We start from the raw sequence: 18,426 nt of genomic DNA, 5'->3' as shown, positions 1-18,426 counted from the left end.
TTCAAACAAATATCAAGCTACTCCAAAATGCATAATTATCATGTGTGTTGAAAATGCCATTCCATGGGCTATAGCCTACTGTCCGTCTTTCAGGGTGATCTCCAATACAGCATTTGGCATACTTCAATGTATTCTGTGCAGTAGACACTAGTTCACTTCTGTTTAGTCTTCGTGAGCTGGACCTGTAGAGGACAGCTCCTTTGAAGAGTGGACCTCAGTTTCTTGCAGTCAGAACCACTGACGTCACTAAACTGCCCAAGGCCACCACCAGAGCTCCAAGCAGGAACTTCCATGAATTTCCCTGAAACAAAGTGACATTTTCCATTTGAGATGTTTTTTTAATTGTTCCTTTTTTAATTGAATAAAGCCCAGGAAGATAAACATTTCACTCAGGGACAGTTCTCAGTGGCTTACAGGTGGTTTCTTTTTGGAGGGAGTCAGAAATGGTGCAATATTTTCTCCAAGAATCTGGGCAGGTTTAGCCTTCCACTTCTGTGTATCCTTTCCTCCGGATTGCCTTCTCACAAGTTTAGACAGTTCAACATGGATGGCCTGAGAGAGAACCAGAGAAGAGAAATGCAACAATGAGCAGCATTGTTTTCGTTTGTAGTATACAAGTTGTCCTATAGATGGCAGGATATATCGCAGGAAAATTCAGGCAAGCAGAGTCGAGCTGTTTTCTGTCAGGGTATGAGTTTTTCACCACTTTTAAAAATGTTTAATCCGTAGTTTATAATATAGGCTATTGCAATTGACATCTTCAGATTCGCGCAGATTCATCCATGCGGGGCAGACTAGTTCACTTTAGTTTTGATAATTTTCATGCAAATCAAATTAGGTCATTCTAGCGACGAAAAACGATTAAAATCCATCAGCTAGTATTGATTAAATACTATCAACAACATCATGTTGTTTTTGCAATTTGTTCCAACTCATTCACTGCAGCTAAATTAAACTTTTCTAAAGGGAAAGAATATTGTATCCCCCATTGAGTCAAGGGTGTAATTACCGAGACAGCAGATATTTTAGTTTTGTCTAGACAAGATTCCCTTCACCATGTGGCAGTGTGTAGCCTATTGTTGGTCAACTTCAACTGGAGCTGAAGCCATAGAAATGCTCAGTCAGAGTGAGAGTGGGACGAAAACCCGAACAAAAGACAAAGGACTCGCAGTAACATGCGAGTTTATACAAGAACATAACATAAGGTTATGGTATTAGAATTAGTCATAGGGGCCTATATGGATTGGTGATTTGTGCCAGTTTATTCAGGTTGAAATTGAAAATGATTCTAGTCATATCACACGTTACTGTATGTTAATTTAGGCCAACTAATCTGGGCTGAGCGGAGATCTGGCGGAGAGCAGTTAGGCTACAGCAGCAAGACAGAACTGGTTCTGGCCACGGTGGCAACAACGAACTATCAATTTACAATAGGCTATCTCTATTCTTTTTCCATTTGCTCTAGGCCTACTGTACGCTTTATCGTTTTCCAAGCTTATCCCATAGTAGCCTTTCCAATGCAAAACAGGCTACAATGCTGTAAAAAATACAACCAGAACCTGTCTGATGACTTTGGCAGCTCAACCTTGTGTGAACTTCTGATAGACAGGGTTTGAACATATCATGCAAATGAATATATGTGAATGAAAGATTAAATCCAATCACGAATTGGGCCAGTAGCAGGGATTTAGTGCTGATATTGGGTACTGATTTTAGGAAAAGAATTAAAACCGCACACTCAAGCTCATGCTCATGCTGCAGACAACGTTTCGGCCTTGCGGCCTTTGTCAAAGTCTGTAAGGCCGAAACGTTTGATTAACCCAGCATCGAGAGGTGTGCGATTTCATATCCAGTAGGCCTATATTTCAGCCATTACCTGCACCTTTCCAAGACTACGGTGTGCGGGTTCTTCTTTTTTCTTAACCATAATGAACTTAGGTAGTAAAGTAGCGTAAGTAGCCTTGAGAACCTCAAACCTAGTCTATAGGGCAGGAGCCTATCTCCCGATTCCTTAGCGTGAGGCAGCTTGATGTACAAGTACATCCCCTGGACATGACGCTTAATACTAGGCTACAATTGATAAGGGAGGCATTGGGTAGCCTACCATTTTTTATAGTCTTTGGTAGGCTATGACCGGGGAGCGAACCCCCGAACCTCCCAATCTCAGAGCGTGGTGGTGATTTTAGGTACTGGTTTCACAGTAAATGACCCTTGATCTATATGTGTGGGCTGGATTTCAATAGTGGGGTTAGGGAAGTTGCAGGTCGTGAGAGGACAGACATGCTCACCCAGATGGCTGTCTAACCCTAATCCAACGCTATCTCACCTTGGTGGAAGGCTCCAGTTTCAAGGCCTTCTTCAGTGTCTCCATCGCCTCCTCATACTCCCCCTTGTCTGACAGAAGCTGCAAACAGATTACAATACCCTCCAAACATCAACCTATATTTGGAGACAAATAAAGCTTTAAACTTTGAAACGATGATCAGGTTCTGTCTTCATCTCTGTATAGGCTACAATACATGCCCTGACTATTTTCAACATTTCTGAGAGGTAGCCTACCAATGGATATGTCAGGCACCCCTCACCTTCCCTGTCCTGAAGAGGGCTTTGACGTTGTTGGGGTCGAGGAAGAGCACATCTCGACTGGTGTGCAGCGCCTCGCTGTGCTGCTCCAGTTTCAGCTGGGCGGCTGCCAGGTTGTTGAGACACTTCACCCGGTAGTCCCGCACCTCCTCCTCCTCCTCCTCCAGGACGCCAGCATTGTCACCGTCTGCAGGGGAACAGGGCCACACAGCCACTCACACCTGGCTCATTGTCATGTATATTTCCTGTAAACCTCAGCTTCTCTCAGCGTCAGGGGCGAACTCTGGTCACACAAAAGACCAGAGAGGAGGAGAGACTCTGGGTATTTGACGAAGGGGCATCTGTGTGTTTGTTTGCCTCTGCTATAAAAATCTACCGTTAACCCCGTTATGGCAGCACTAGCTTTGAAGCTCGGCTGAGATTTGAAGTCTGCCTGTTACGACCCACACCAGAAGTGAGAGTTATTATAAGATGTGTTACGGATTGCCGTTAGCAGATCTATGTTAGGGTGGAGATTAGGGCCTAGGAGTGGTTATTGAGGCCTTTATAGGATATCTTACAGTCATCTTGCTAGGATCTAGGAGAAAGTTCTCATGCTCAAGTTCTCAGTGCTCTCATGTAAAGAGTTGCAAAGGACAGGCCTTACTGTATTCAACTTTATATGTGATGATTTTTTGGTATGCATGTTTTGCAGCCTTAAAACATATAACATGTCTAAAAACATGGATATATTGAAAGATGATATGATCTTTTCTCATCTGATTTTATCCCACCTAAACAGGCTGTCTTGATATTCTTTAACACCTATTCTCTTCCAATATGCAACATTTTGTTACAATGGATATATTGCTGGTATGTTAATTGCTGTAGTGAATTCAAGCAGTGTCGCTTCATCATTGGTGTATTTAGAAGCAGCCCGTGTTCCTCATTTCTGTCAAACGTCCCTCTTGGGTCCATCCTGCCTTTCCAGCAATCAAATTGATTAAGGGGGTGGAAATAGTATGAACGTTGATTAGATTTGATAATCATGAGAATTAACAAAAACATTTCTCATGACAGTCACCTCTGGCTGATGTAGCTCTGCATTACAATGCCACGATTAGAGCTGCGATGGACGAGGTGGAGGCGAGGAAGACTCAATCATGTCATTTAGAGCTGAAATTGTGGAAATGGTCTATCTGAAGTGTGATATCACAACAAGTGGATGTATGAGTGTGTGTGTGTGTGTGGTTGTGACTATGCTTATGAGTGTGCCTGTTAAAAGGCAGGTGTTAATACGTACGTCTGCTGCGTGTGGTGAGGACGTCCAGGGCCAGGCAGTAGGCCCTGGCGGCGCTGCTGTACTCCTCCCTCTGGAAGTGGAAGTTCCCTCGCTCGCGCTTCTGGTTGCCGATGCGGATGCTGTCGGAGACGGGGAGAGTCAGGGGGTCTGGCTTGTCTCTGATGTCCAGGAGCTGCAGCTGGTACAGCAAAGGTGCCCAGGGTGGAATATCAGGCTCCCTGCCAAATACAAACACACACACTCTCACACACTGTGGACAACCTGAAACAACATCTAGCCTAAAGACCAACTAAAGATATAACCATAAATATTTCACTACATTTCAATTCACATTCCTGCCTGTCAGTAAGCAAATGCTATACATCATTACCACATTATATATAGATAGGTGTACAAATATTAGGATATATATATATAACCAATATAACAATCTGTATTTGAATGTTAATCTGTATTCCATTTATTTATTTATTAGAGACTTTTTACTTATTTATTTATTTTTCTTTTTACAGCTGCCCCCCCCCCCTTAAATGTTGCTTGAGACCCTCCTCCCTCTACTCCTGGTAAATTCAGAATTCAGATGTTAACATAAATGTTGCTACAGTAAACTTAAGTCAGCAAAAGCCTGAGGGTTAAGTAACTGAGGTATTTCAATCCCTACAAACATGCCAGAAACTGAATCTGGTGCAGCTGTATGTGGCTGAAGCCTCAGCTTACTCAAGAGTCACTTGGAAGGGAAGTTAATTTGGTTCTCAATCAGCTGGTCCCTGTGAACACATGGCAGTGCACGCAATGGTGCATTATCGGTTACTGTGTGGTGGCTCTGATTGCAGTGGGGGTGTGCCGTGTGCGCGCATGTGTGTGTATTTGTATGCGTGTGTGTGTGAGAGAGAGAGAGAGTGTGTATTTGTATGCGTGTGTGAGAGAGAGAGAGAGAATGTACATGATACAGTATGCAATGAAAAAGTTAAAAAGGCGTATTGAGCCCTACAAAGTAGAGATCAGAAACCTGGTCCGGAGCTGATAAGTACAGGGTCTTCCTTGCTTGTGGTGCAAGGTGATAGCTCTGTGTGGCGTGTCAGATCATGAATAATTCAAACTGGCTGTGTCAAAGGCACAATTTATGTCTGTCTAACATAATTAGTATGCCACCAACAGTCTCCATGAGGCTGCGTCAGCACGTGGAATCGGGTTACCCTTTCACCTCCAAGAGAACTACATCCGCTGTTACGTGATGCTCAGGACCACTGAGCAGATGAGCTATGGCCTTGGAAACATGAGACCATCCCTTAGCTCGGGACTGGAGGAAGCAGGGGGCATTCTGAGACGCTTATCATTCTAGGCCAGGGATGGGTGGCCAGACAGCACTTCTGTGTAGAGGCCTCTCCACTTCTGTATTGTTTAGTATGAATATTCAGATTAATTTGCATTTGACTGTAGTCACGCTAATGTGAGTCTGAGACACCCCAGAGCTCATGTGCATCTGGTCAGTTTCATTGGCAAGTGATCATAGAATGTGCTCTGTTTTTATGTTCTACTTGTGTTTATATAATTCTCATGGCGTTGTTAAGATTGGAGTGGTTGTTGTTTGTTCTCTGATATAGACAGACGAATAGCCTCGAATTGCCTCACAAAACTGTGCACCATCTTTTAAGTTGCCCCCACTCACAATGTACAGTAGTTGTATCACGTTACATTTACACAGCACATCTATGCAAGCTTTCACAATAACGGTCTGACATTCCACATTTATATGAGTCTGTCAAACACGCAACACAGTGAGTACTGCACAAACATGTACAGTAGGAGGAAGTTTGCATTGCAGCTATGCATGAGTCAATACGGATGAGTTAATGTATGTGTGCATACATCCCGTGAGGGGGGGGAAACTAAACAAACCTTCATAGTGATCTCCTTTGAGGTGAGGGGTATTATTAAAGCCAACATAATTGACGGCGGGCAGTCAGTATGGACCGCAGGTACCGAAAAGACAATAATGGGGATTGCATGGGAGGAGATTTCTCCTCTCAATCCCCATTATGACCACGCGTTAGGATGTGAAAGAGACGCTGGATTGATTTCACTTCACACTGCGTGTGAGCAAACATGCTACCACAGTTGGATTCTTACTCTCTCTCTCTCTCTCTCTCTCTGCAGAATGCAGCCTTCTGTCTTTTCCTACACAGAGGTAGCTCTGCTCTTATTTTGTTGAATTTCACAACTGTCCAAAAGCCTTGTTATGTAACACTACTGAATGCTGAATAATTAAGTATTCCCCAACAGGCTTCTTAGAGAGCAGGCCGCTGTGCTCCAGGACCCCATTAGGGTGGACTAAGCTGAGTTCACAGTGGATGCGGAGCGCCAATTCTCATGAGAGCAGCCAGGCTGTTCACACACACACACACACACACACACCAGAAGTGCATTGTGCATTTATCCACACTGGCCATCAAACGATTCTTCTGTGGATAACACTACAGGCCTTGCTGGTTGGGTGTGTGCGTGTGTGTGTATGTGTGTGTGTGCGTGTGGGTGTGATTGTGAGAGAATAATACTGTACACAGTGAAACCCTCCAGAGACACCTTTGTCTCTGTGACCCTGATGGCTCTGTGTCGCAGACAGGCCTTCATCTGGTCTGATTTTGTTATTACTACCACAGACAGCGTTGTGTAATAGGAAACGTAAACCTGCCCATCGGTGAGGTGTCCCTGGCAGCGCAACTCCGCTGTCTTGACATGAGACTCTTAGATCCATTTCCCATCAGCTATTTTCTCTCCACTTTGTTTTTTGAGCCTGGAACCCTGCTTTGGACCACTATCGTAAGTGTACACAGATAGGCACGCATCTGTTTTGACAAGAGACACTTGTGAGCAATGTCAGTACAATACATAGTTAAAGTGACATCGTGGTAGGGAAGATGAAAATAGCCTACTGTATACCATAGGCTGTCAGGAACAACACTGAAACTTCAGTAGAGCTAAGGTTACACACCAGACAATAGACCGTCTCTGGGGGACCAGGATCAAGCCACAGAGTTTCTTATTCATATTCTTACATTTAGAAGGAAGGTGATTTCAGGTCAGCGGGTATTATTTAATAGGCTCACAGTCACAACTAGTCACGCAGTGGGCGAGTTTAATGGTGTCTCAACTGCAAGGTTATTATAGTTAACGAAAACTAACTAAAAAACGAAAACTAGGTGTGAAAAAACATTTTAGTTAACTGAAATAAAAATAAAAACTAGGCTTTAGAAAAAAACGATAACTAACTAAAACTGTATTGTGTGTTTACAAAACTAACTAAAATAAACTAAAATTATAGAGAAAATGTCCTTAGTTTTAGTCTTTTTCATTGCATACATACGCTTGGTATTTTGGGTGGATGTGAAATCTATCTTCCATTTTTTCTTTAGCTGTGCCCCTGCGCAGAAGTAAACTGACATGTGCCAGATAGTTTGTTTTACACAGAGTGAAACAATGTGAGCTCATGAGATCAGGACAGTCTCATGAGGCTAGTGCAGAAGAAAAAAAACTAAAACTAATACTGAAAACCTACTTTAAAAACTAATTAAAACTAAACTGAAATTTAACACAAAAAGTTAAAACGATATAAAAATAAAAACTAATAAAAAAAAGTGAAACTATTATAACCTTGCTCAACGGTAAATCAATGAAAAACAGACCTCCTTATACCATCATGATATTGGAAGTGCCCTTGTTCCATGGTATCGGATATGACAAACTTACACAACCACTTTGATGAGTGATTTAGTAATAATCGATGCAGGTAGCTGTTGTCCATCTGACACTGAACAGATTCTGCACACCAAAGAGTCACACACACACACACACACACACACACACACACACACACACTTGGGGACTGGATCTGTGATTTAAGTCATAGACTGTTTCAAAGGGGTTTCTCAGAAAAAGGACATGCCATCCGTATTCAACGATTCAGCTGACCTTTGTAATTGCCTTCATGAGTAGGCTATACTTTTGCAGTTGCATTCTCTAGTGGCACAGAGTAACTGAATCATAAATGATGTGTTCAAATGATCCATACTATATATATATATATATATAGAATTCAAACCATGGACATCAAACACATTTTCTGGCAAGGAAACTAAATGGGGAGTACTGGAGAGACTTGCCAGCTGTGATCTGAGAACACAGCTCTTTGAAAGATCCATAAGGCTTTTAGTGTCAGACTGGGCACCAGTGATTAGCACCATGGCAGGCCGCTGCAGCACAGAGCTGTGTGAATGAGGCCCCAGGGTCTGGTTAGTGCAGAGAGGAAATGCAGGCTGGCCTGTAAGAGACAGAGCCATCTGCCAGCGAGGCAGAGCTTGGCTACTGCCCCCCTAATGAAACCTGAACCTGGAACCGAACCTCGGGATAATGTTCTAAAGCTCTGTCTCTAAGGGCAGCCAGGTCCTCCGCTCCCTGTGCTTAGTGACATCTGCGGTTAACCCCCAATAAGTAATTGGAAAGTGTTTCTGTGGAATCCGGTGAGGAGAGTGAATGTAGGTTGCGAACACACCGGCTGATTTGAGTAGGCCGAGTCACTTGAGACGCGACAAGGCAATAAGGATCAGACTAAGGGCCCGGAGGTAACGCTAGTTTCTCTCATCACGCAGAGTAGGACTGACCCCGCAGGTCACCATCTGACCCCGAGGGGTGCAGGCCTGGGTCGGAGGGAAGAGGACAGCGCAGAGACCCGGGACGAGAACAAGCTGAGACAGCAAGTCTGGCAGTGATGAGGGACAGAGACAGGTTTACAACGCCACAGCAGGGATCATTAAGGGGACAGGATCTGGATAGAGTCCATTTAAGAAAACGATCATCATGAGGATTGTGCATAGTTACGGTCTCTCATACTGTAGTCAATGTAGAAACAACACATCATTATCCAGACACAGTGTACTGTCTTTTCGGTACCTGCGGTCCATACTGACTGCCCGCCGTGCCATTGTGTTGGCTTTAATAATACCCTTCACCTCAAAGGAGATCACTATGAAGGTTTGTTTAGTTTTCCCACCTCATGGGATGTCTGCACACATACAGTAACTCATCCGTATTGACTCATGCATAGCTGCGATGCAAACTTCCTCCTACGTTTGTGACACCGGATTTGACTCACTCACTGTGTTGTGTGGTGGACAGACTCCTTGTCAGTTTGAATGATGGAAAAAAGTCCCTGATGTCAGGCACATTTATCATGTGTGTCTTTAATTGAAGGGAATGCCCAGAAAGTACCTCACAGTGGTTACTATGGAGATAACCTACTGTTGTACACACTGACACCGCTAATAAAACCATGTAATTGTATGCAGTACAGGATTCATGGTGAGGCTGTTCACTTTAATATGGTGATAAACAGATCAATTGGATTGGCCAGTGGCTGTTCATGTGTATATGGCCTCTGAGGCAGATATTAGACAGGCTACAATACCAAAACAAGCACACAGAAGGAGCTTAGCTCTAATCCTGCCCCTGAGTGAAACGTCACAGCTGTTTTTCTCCCCTGCTGCCTCAGTAGTTCTTTTACTGCAAAACAGCCCGACTATTACTGTCCACGATCCGGGAACTGTCAGCTGCCCCTTAGTGAGCCACCGTCTGTATGTGTGTCTATACTATATTGTTTGTTTTATTTCCTTGTGTAGCAAATCCAATGAGGGAGGAAACAGCAGGGATCAAGGGCAGGTTCTACCTTTTGCCCAAGGGGAGAGCTCTTCAAAAGTCCTCATATAATCTGGAGCAGGCCCCCTCAGCCTATTAAACTGAATCCAATCCCAGCCCTGGGGCCGTGAGCAGTGGTTCTAGTCGTTTTTATAGCCAGTTTCTCTATGTGTGCTCACCATCTCAGTGGAGCTGAGGGAGAAGAACTACACCATAACTCTTCCTGTCTGGGTTTTCAAAGGAACATGAGTCAACTCACTGTGGCCACATGAGACTATTTTGAGATATGAGACTGATGTGTGTGTGTGTGTGTGTGTGTGTGTGTGTGTGTGTGTGTGTGTGTGTGTGTGTGTGTGTGTGTGTGTGTGTGAGAGTGTGTGTGTGCATGTGTGTGTGTGTCAAAACCACTGATTAAAACGGAATGCAGTGATGCAACATAAGGGTCCCAAAGCCTTGCTGTCTTCCCAAAGCCTTGCTGTCATGTTGGGTTATCCAATCCTCTCACCTCCAAAAGCCACCGTGTGGGTTAACCCTAACCCTAACCCTCTGACTCTGTACCTGTGAGGGTATAAGACGTGGTTCCCATGTGGTCCTTTTCCAAGTACATAACCTCCCTCCACAAATACTTGAGGTTGTCTTCCTAGCCTGACACAGTTCACCAGTAAGGACCTGGGCTAATGACGTAACAGCAGTAGAACAACAAAGTCTATCTTCATGGCTTTTGGCACCCAGCCAATAGACTGAATCTTATCACTGCTGCACCTTTGGAAGCCAGGAGGGACATTTAGATCAGGTTATGATATATTGTGCCTCATACTATTGGATGTTAGCAATCCATTAAAACATATACTTATCAATGAAAGGTGTGTGTATGTCTATGCGTGTGCGGCTGTGTTTGCACCTATTTTATTTATATTTTGCTATTCTTGCACTTTGGCTTTAGCACTAGATTATGCTCTTACTCACTTGTTTAGACGGGAGATGCACTTGTGTTAGCTCTGGCAAGTAGTACTACACTGACTACCTATGTTAAATGCAATTATTGTAAGTTGCTTTGGATAAAAGTGTATGCTAAATTACTGTAATGTAGTGTAATGAAATGTAATGTAATGCAATGTGTGTGGGGGGTATTATCGGGGCCATTCAGTGAAAAGCTTGCAGATATTTTATCCTGGTATAATATAGGTCAACAATTTTGAAATGGCAGTGTTTTTTGCATGCAGTCAGGGAGGAATTTCTCTCTCTACCATTTGGTTAGGTATATTCCTGTGTGAGGTAGGGACTGGTATTTAGTTAGGTATATTCCTGTGTGAGGTAGGGACTGGTGTTTAGTTAGGTATATTCCTGTGTGAGATAGGGACTGGTGTTTAGTTAGGTATATTCCTGTGTGAGATAGGGACTGGTGTTTAGTTAGGTATATTCCTGTGTGAGATAGGGACTGGTGTTTAGTTAGGTATATTCCTGTGTGAGATAGGGACTGGTGTTTAGTTGGGTATATTCCTGTGTGAGGTAGGGACTGGTGTTTAGTTAGGTATATTCCTGTGTGAGATAGGGACTGGTGTTTAGTTAGGTATATTCCTGTGTGAGATAGGGACTGGTGTTTAGTTATGGTATATTCCTGTGTGAGGTAGGGACTGGTGTTTAGTTAGGTATATTCCTGTGTGAGATAGGGACTGGTGTTTAGTTATGGTATATTCCTGTGTGAGGTAGGGACTGGTGTTTAGTTAGGTATATTCCTGTGTGAGATAGGGACTGGTGTTTAGTTGGGTATATTCCTGTGTGAGGTAGGGACTGGTGTTTAGTTATGGTATATTCCTGTGTGAGGTAGGGACTGGTGTTTAGTTGGGTATATTCCTGTGTGAGGTAGGGACTGGTATTTAGTTAGGTATATTCCTGTGTGAGGTAGGGACTGGTGTTTAGTTAGGTATATTCCTGTGTGAGATAGGGACTGGTGTTTAGTTAGGTATATTCCTGTGTGAGATAGGGACTGGTGTTTAGTTAGGTATATTCCTGTGTGAGATAGGGACTGGTGTTTAGTTAGGTATATTCCTGTGTGAGATAGGGACTGGTGTTTAGTTAGGTATATTCCTGTGTGAGATAGGGACTGGTGTTTAGTTATGGTATATTCCTGTGTGAGGTAGGGACTGGTGTTTAGTTAGGTATATTCCTGTGTGAGATAGGGACTGGTGTTTAGTTATGGTATATTCCTGTGTGAGGTAGGGACTGGTGTTTAGTTAGGTATATTCCTGTGTGAGATAGGGACTGGTGTTTAGTTGGGTATATTCCTGTGTGAGGTAGGGACTGGTGTTTAGTTAGGTATATTCCTGTGTGAGATAGGGACTGGTGTTTAGTTAGGTATATTCCTGTGTGAGGTAGGGACTGGTGTTTAGTAAGTTATATTCCTGTGTGAGATAGGGACTGGTGTTTAGTTGGGTATATTCCTGTGTGAGGTAGGGACTGGTGTTTAGTTAGGTATATTCCTGTGTGAGGTAGGGACTGGTGTTTAGTTAGGTATATTCCTGTGTGAGGTAGGGACTGGTGTTTAGTTAGGTATATTCCTGTGTGAGGTAGGGATTGGATGTTTGGTTAAGTGGATTCCTACGTGAGCTAAACGGCAAAAGCACAGTTAAACGTCTCTCAGCTCTGCTCTTTCTCTGCGCAGAGTTAGAGTACAGTTTTACATTTGACAGGTCTGAACTTCAAAGCTCAAAGCAAGTCAAAATACATCACCACCAAGACGTAGAAAAAGAAACCCTATAGTTACCTTTCCATGCTATTCAAGCTCAAAATGATAGTCTGTTCATGTTGAGTGGAGAAGTGGAGAGTAACTCTCAACACGCTCACCTTCAGCCACAGGCTCATCCCTCCCAGGTACAAAATAGAGCAGTTCAGGTGTTCCTTTGTGCCAGCGGCTATCAGACTCTATAACAGTGCTTGAGCACCCCCCCACCCACACACACACACCTGCCCCCCCCCCCCATGTGATCTGTCACTTTACTGCCAGGGGCGGCTGTGGCTCAATGGTAGAGCGGCCGTCCAATGATCATAGGGTCGGCGGTTCGAATCCCTCCTCCTGTCCACATGTCGAAGTGTCCTTGGGCAAGACACTGAACCCCAAATTGCTCTCAATGAGCAGGCTTGCACCTTGCATGGCAGCTGCTGCCATTGATGTGTGAATGTGAGGCCATTGTAAAGCGCTTTGGATAAGTGCACTCCATTTACTACAACAGTGCCATGTATGTACAGTATATTTTTCCTCTTGTATGTATATAGTTTTTATATGTATACATTTTTTGTACTGTATATGTGTTTTTTTTACTATTTGTTTACTCTTACCCTGGGGATTATTAAAGTTCATCTTATCTTATCTTAACTGACATAAAAATGGAAGAGTCATGCTGATAACTACTAAGCATGAGAATTGATGACAAAGTTGTTATACTATTTTATATTCTTACATTGTGTTATATATTTGTCACAGCATCTCTAGGGAACTATGGTGCCAGACATATTTATGTTTTTTTTAGACAGGGGAAGAGAGTGAGAAATGATCTGAGAGAAACTGAAGTAATGAATGAAATACATCATCCCTATCTATCCGACACGTTTGCAGATTCAAGCTACCTCTCTCTGGCAGTCAGAAAACTAATATTCAGTCCACTTTCAGAATATTCTGCCTGAAATGTTTGGGACCACATGCAGTTCAGTCCTTAATGTGTGACATTCTGCGAATGAAATAAATGTCATGAAAATAGATTAATCAAAAATGTATTTATTTTCTTTCAAAGTCTGAACCAACACTGCTGTATAGAAAACAAAGATAAGGACCACGGAGACAATGTGGTGATCAAAGAAAGGTCACGGTTTCTGGAATATCACTGTGAATATCAACTGAATTGAACTGAAATGTTTGATTCTACATTCTTCTTTGCCATTTCATACAAAATGATTGATTGTAATAATTGCTTCACCTCTCTTCCCCTGGGAAATCACCATTTGGTTACATTATATAATAAAAAGTTCTTTTTTGTTATTCTGTGTTTAGTGTACCTAGTCTCCTTGATATACACAACCAGGTGTAAACACTAACAAGTCCTGTTATTGTCTCATTCACCCAGCAGGTGTTGTGTGTCTCTGGCCAGCCAGTCAGTCAGCCAGTCAACCAGCCAGTCAGCCAGCCAGTCAGCCAGTCAACCAGCCAGTCAGCCAGCCAGTCAGCCAGTCAGTCAGTCAGCCAGTCAGTCAGCCAGCCAGTCAACCAGCCAGTCAGCCAGCCAGTCAGCCAGTCAGTCAGTCAGCCAGTCAGTCAGCCAGTCAGCCAGTCAGTCAGCCAGTCAGTCAGTCAGTCAGTCAGTCAGTCATTCAGTCAGTCAGTCAGTCAGTCAGTCAGTCAGTCAGTCAGTCAGTCAGTCAGTCGTAGTCACCCCAGTGCTGCACACACTCACCTACAGAATAGCTCTAACTAGGCAGCTGCGTCTGAGGTTGTCATTGGAGGAGCTCCACACATCTAGTAGTACCTTCAAACCCGGATCACCCATGAGGGATGAGGCACTCATCAGCCACACGTCGTAGAGGGAGGGACTTGACTTGACCTACCAGCGGCTAATTGCATAGGGTCACACTCGTCACACAGCCTGCTCTGCAGCTACTACAGACAGTTAGCAGGAAACAGTGAAAGGATGAAAGTCTTTACCATAATCTTACTGTCTTTCACAGAGCACCGACACACGTTATCATCCTGTGCTATCAAACGCTAGAATATGAATAACCAAATGAAATATGGCGGGAGGATGATTTGGATGATAACGCCGGCGTGAGGATGATTTGTTGATTGCTTACTGAAACCCAGATCTACTGAGTTAACCCAAGGGCCTGGAATACATCTGGGTTTTTTTAATAACAATCAGTGATTGGAGCGTCAGCGTGAGGCAGGCTGCTGGTGATTAATGGGCGGTAGAAAGCGAGCCCTCTGAAGAGGTGTTTCTGCGTGCGAACGCCGAGCGCTCTGCTGGACTGCTGCTGTTCTGATGCACACGGCAGATGACAGAGCGATGACGTCTTCCAGAGATGAGTCACCGCTCCTCACCCTACTGAGGGAGGGTGGCCCCCGATGGCACTGCCTGCTCTGCCACGAGCCCCCCTTCCCCACACCTGCCTGCCTGCCGGACGGATGGACGGACAGGCAGGCAGCTCACAGCCGTTCTCTGCATGCCTACTCTATGGAGTGCAAAGTATGTACTTTCTAGGGGCATCTGTAGTACGTACTCGTACTAAAAAGTAGAAGTATGCGGCAGCCATGGTCTGCTGTATGTGATACATTCAACAAGCTAGCTCTTAGATACAGACCAGAAGGTCAGCGCCACACCAGAGCTACTATATTTACATCTGCTTGTGTGTTTGTCCATGCGTGTGTGCGTGTGTGCGTGTGTGTGTGTGTGTGCATGTGCGTGTGCGTGTGTGTGTGTGTGTACCTTTGCACTGCTCTCTCGTGCTAATAACAGCTGGCCCTACCACTTTCCCATCTGCTTCCATTATGCCGGTGTCACAAACAGAAAAGTCATATAGAGCGGGTGTGTTTATGAGTTGCCCAGCAACTATGTCTGTCTGTTATCACAAGAGGGTCTAGTTGAGGTCAGATTATGAGAAGGGTGCATGCTGGGTTCATTGATAGCCTTGCCTCGGATCCGCAGAGCATAATAAGAGCAGAGCTGTTAACCACAAATTAGGAGAGGAGCATGGGTGGGCCCAGAAGTGAGCTAGCTCCAGAAACACCTACTGTGTATGGAGAATAACAGGCTGGATTGAAACCAGCTATGAATACAAAGGAATAGGAGAGCAAGGTCTCCTGTTACAAACTGGAGCTTTTAAAACGTCTCCATTGGTTTTCATGTGGTGAGCCGAATGGCTGGGTAGTCTGCAGAATTCACTTAGATTTGAGACAATATTGCAGTCGTGACTTCAGGCTCTACAAGGAGAGTAGTGTCTGGCGTCTTGGCGACAGATCAAACAATGTGTAGGTGTCTTCTGAAAGAAAAGATCAGTCACGGTGTCATCCAGTTTCAAACTGTCAACCATAGGTTAGGTACCACTATATAGACAAAGGTATTGGGCCATCTACACATCACACCTACAGGAGCTTTTATGACATCCCATTCTAAATTCATAGGCATTGATATGGAGTTGGTCCCCCCTTTACAGCTTCCTATCAGATAGAGAAGGGTGATTCGTCACTCCACAGAACACGTTTCCACTGCTCCAGAGTCCAGTGGTGGCCTGCTTTACTCCACTCCATCTGACGCTTGGCATTGCGCTTGGAGATGTAAGGCTTGCATGCAGCTGCTCGGCCATTGAAGCCCATGTCATTAAGCTCCCGGTGCACAGTTTTTGTGCTGATGCTAATGCCAGAGGAGGTTTGGAACTCTGCAGTTATTGAGTCAGCAGAGCGTTTGGCGATTTTTATGCACTATGCACCTCAGCGCTTGGCAACCCCGCTCTATAACCTTACGTGGTCTGCCACTTCGTGGCTGAGTTGCTATGGTTCCTAAATGCTTCCACTTTGCAATAATACCACTTACAGTTGATCGTGCAATATCTAGGAGGGAAGACATTTCATGAACTGACGTTGCAACGGTGGCATCCTATTACAATACCACACTGGAATTCAGTGAGCTATTTAGAACGACCATTCTTTAATAAATGTTTGTAGAGGCAGAGTGCACTGCTACATGCTTGATTGTATACACCAGTGCATGGACGGATTATGGGGTGTGTGGGCCCCTGGGCCAGGCGTCCGTGGAGCCCCCCCCCCCCTTTCCTCTTCCCCGCAACAGCCCCCCGCCCCTGCTACGGTCACAGCATTTTTCTTTAAAATTATTATCATTATTATTATTTCCCACCAGGATTTAGGCTACAGCATCAAAATCATTGCACCTCTTTTTCTTTTTCTTTTTTAAGTAACAACACTATCGCTACACAACAAAATCAATCAATCAATCAATCAAAGCTTTATTTGTATAGCGCATTTCATACCCAGAGGCAACACAATGCGCTTTACAGAGAACAAGGGAGGTGGGCATACGACCCACTCTCTACATCTTCCATATACACAAGAAGGTAACAGCCCTGTGACTGCAAGAAAATCAACTGCTTGTGTCACGTAAACATAAATAATAAATCAGCGGCAGTACACAGCCTTTGCGTCCAGATAGCACCTGTAGACATTGTGTCAGGCAGGACTTACATGATATATTTACAGCATATTTAGTATTAATAATTGCGTGTAATTGCCTATTATACAAAAACAAAACAAATAGGAGGATGCGCTAACTGTTTTACAATATTTTTGGTCGCTGGCAAGATACTGAATAAACGTTGCCTCTTGGCGTGACATAATGGTAACAAGGCAATCAGGTGTTCTCCTACAACTGACAATCGAACTTGATATTGTCATATCGCCGAATAACTGCGCTCAGGCCGGCTAAGCCAAGCAAAAACAAATAGCACTTGCTATACAACAGACAGAAAGTTGCAGTATGGACAGCGCCAGACAGTGTTAAAATAAAACCAAGCAAATATGCTGCCTCTCTGGCCAAAATGCCAAATAATATGTCACCAAAATTAAAAGGCACAACCTTGCACCACATGTGCCAGTCATGGCCTATCTGAGTTACAAGTAGGCCGCATTAGACCCGTGAGCAGAGCAGGCCGAGCGGCCGCCCAAGCAGCAACATTCGGAGGAGGAGGACCCCAATTCGTGGTGCGGCACAATCACCGACCCTGAATTATGGTGAAATACTTTCAGCGACCAAGCCAAGTCCATTCTTGTTGCAAAAGGAGCAGCTCCATTCCAAAGTCAGGTCAGGGATAGAGCTATTGGGGTTAACAGTAGGAGTTTTACTAATTAATTTCTCAGCTGTTTTTTACCGAACGGACAAACTGTGTCTAGACAGTGGCTGCTCTACTCCCCATCAACAGGCTGAGTTTATTGTTTTGCGAGCACAACAAACACAATACTTTTGTTGATGGATTTTGTGATTGGAAAAATCCAACAACAAAAGAAACGTGGAACATAGCGTTTGCATGCTGGCCTTACACCAGCACTCCAGAGGCACAGCAACAATTGACTCCGAGCTGGTTTAACAAATTGATGGAGAGAGGCAGTACTGGAGGGAGGTTTTAAGAATAGTTGTGGCCGTGATAAAATTTTCACGGGAGAGAGGGCAGGGGGATTGATGAGCTACTGGGGAAATTTCCTGGGCCTCCTAGAGCTATTGGCAAAGTTTGATCCATTCTTAGCTGAACACCTTATTGCTGTGGTCCCCAGACATTCCCTGAATTTAGTTAGCGTCAACGCTGTAGACAGCTTGGAGACATTATGCACAACTGAGAGAGGTCAGAGGGCTTTTTAGGAGGGCTAGGGGCACTAGATCCCTCTGACTACCAGGGCCCTCAGCCCTCCTATAGGGCCCTCTGACTACCAACACCCCCGGCCCTCCTATAGGGCCCTCTGACTACCAACGAACCCGGCCCTCCTATAGGGCCCTCTGACTACCAGGGCCCCCAGCCCTCCAGCCCTCTGACTACCAGGGCCCCTGGCCGTCCTATAAAGCCCTCCGACTACCAGGGCCCCTGGCCGTCCTATAAAGCCCTCTGACTACCAGGGGACAGGACAGGACACCAGCTTCCTGTAGGTGGACAGGTTTGATTGGACAGGACACCAGCTTCCTGTAGGTGGACAGGTTTGATTGGACAGGACACCTGCTTCCTGTAGGTGGGACAGGTTTGATTGGACAGGACACCAGCTTCCTGTAGGTTGGACAGGTTTGATCCAGAAGCCTTTTGTGCTCCTCTATTCTCTGCCGCGTACCACTTAA

General features: G+C 44.6%; 1 protein-coding gene across 1 annotated transcript in view; it reads right to left on the bottom strand.

The window, feature by feature from the left end:
- Positions 1 to 214: 214 nt before the first annotated feature.
- fkbp16 (FKBP prolyl isomerase 16) overlaps positions 215 to 18,426 on the bottom strand; it is a gene marked incomplete at both ends in the record, with an annotated part of 27,426 nt that continues 9,214 nt past the window's right edge. The window contains 5 exons of the mRNA XM_084452493.1: positions 215 to 301; positions 415 to 552; positions 2,327 to 2,404; positions 2,586 to 2,770; positions 3,866 to 4,083. Of these exons, the coding sequence (XP_084308619.1) occupies positions 215 to 301; positions 415 to 552; positions 2,327 to 2,404; positions 2,586 to 2,770; positions 3,866 to 4,083 (706 nt within the window). The remainder of the gene's footprint in view (positions 302 to 414; positions 553 to 2,326; positions 2,405 to 2,585; positions 2,771 to 3,865; positions 4,084 to 18,426) is intronic.

Source organism: Borostomias antarcticus (assembly GCF_949987555.1).
Source record: "Borostomias antarcticus genome assembly, chromosome: 18".
In the NCBI taxonomy this organism is placed as follows: Eukaryota; Metazoa; Chordata; class Actinopteri; order Stomiiformes; family Stomiidae; genus Borostomias; species Borostomias antarcticus.
The sequence above is the reverse complement of the archived record's forward strand: the minus strand, read 5'-3'. Positions and strand labels throughout refer to the sequence as shown.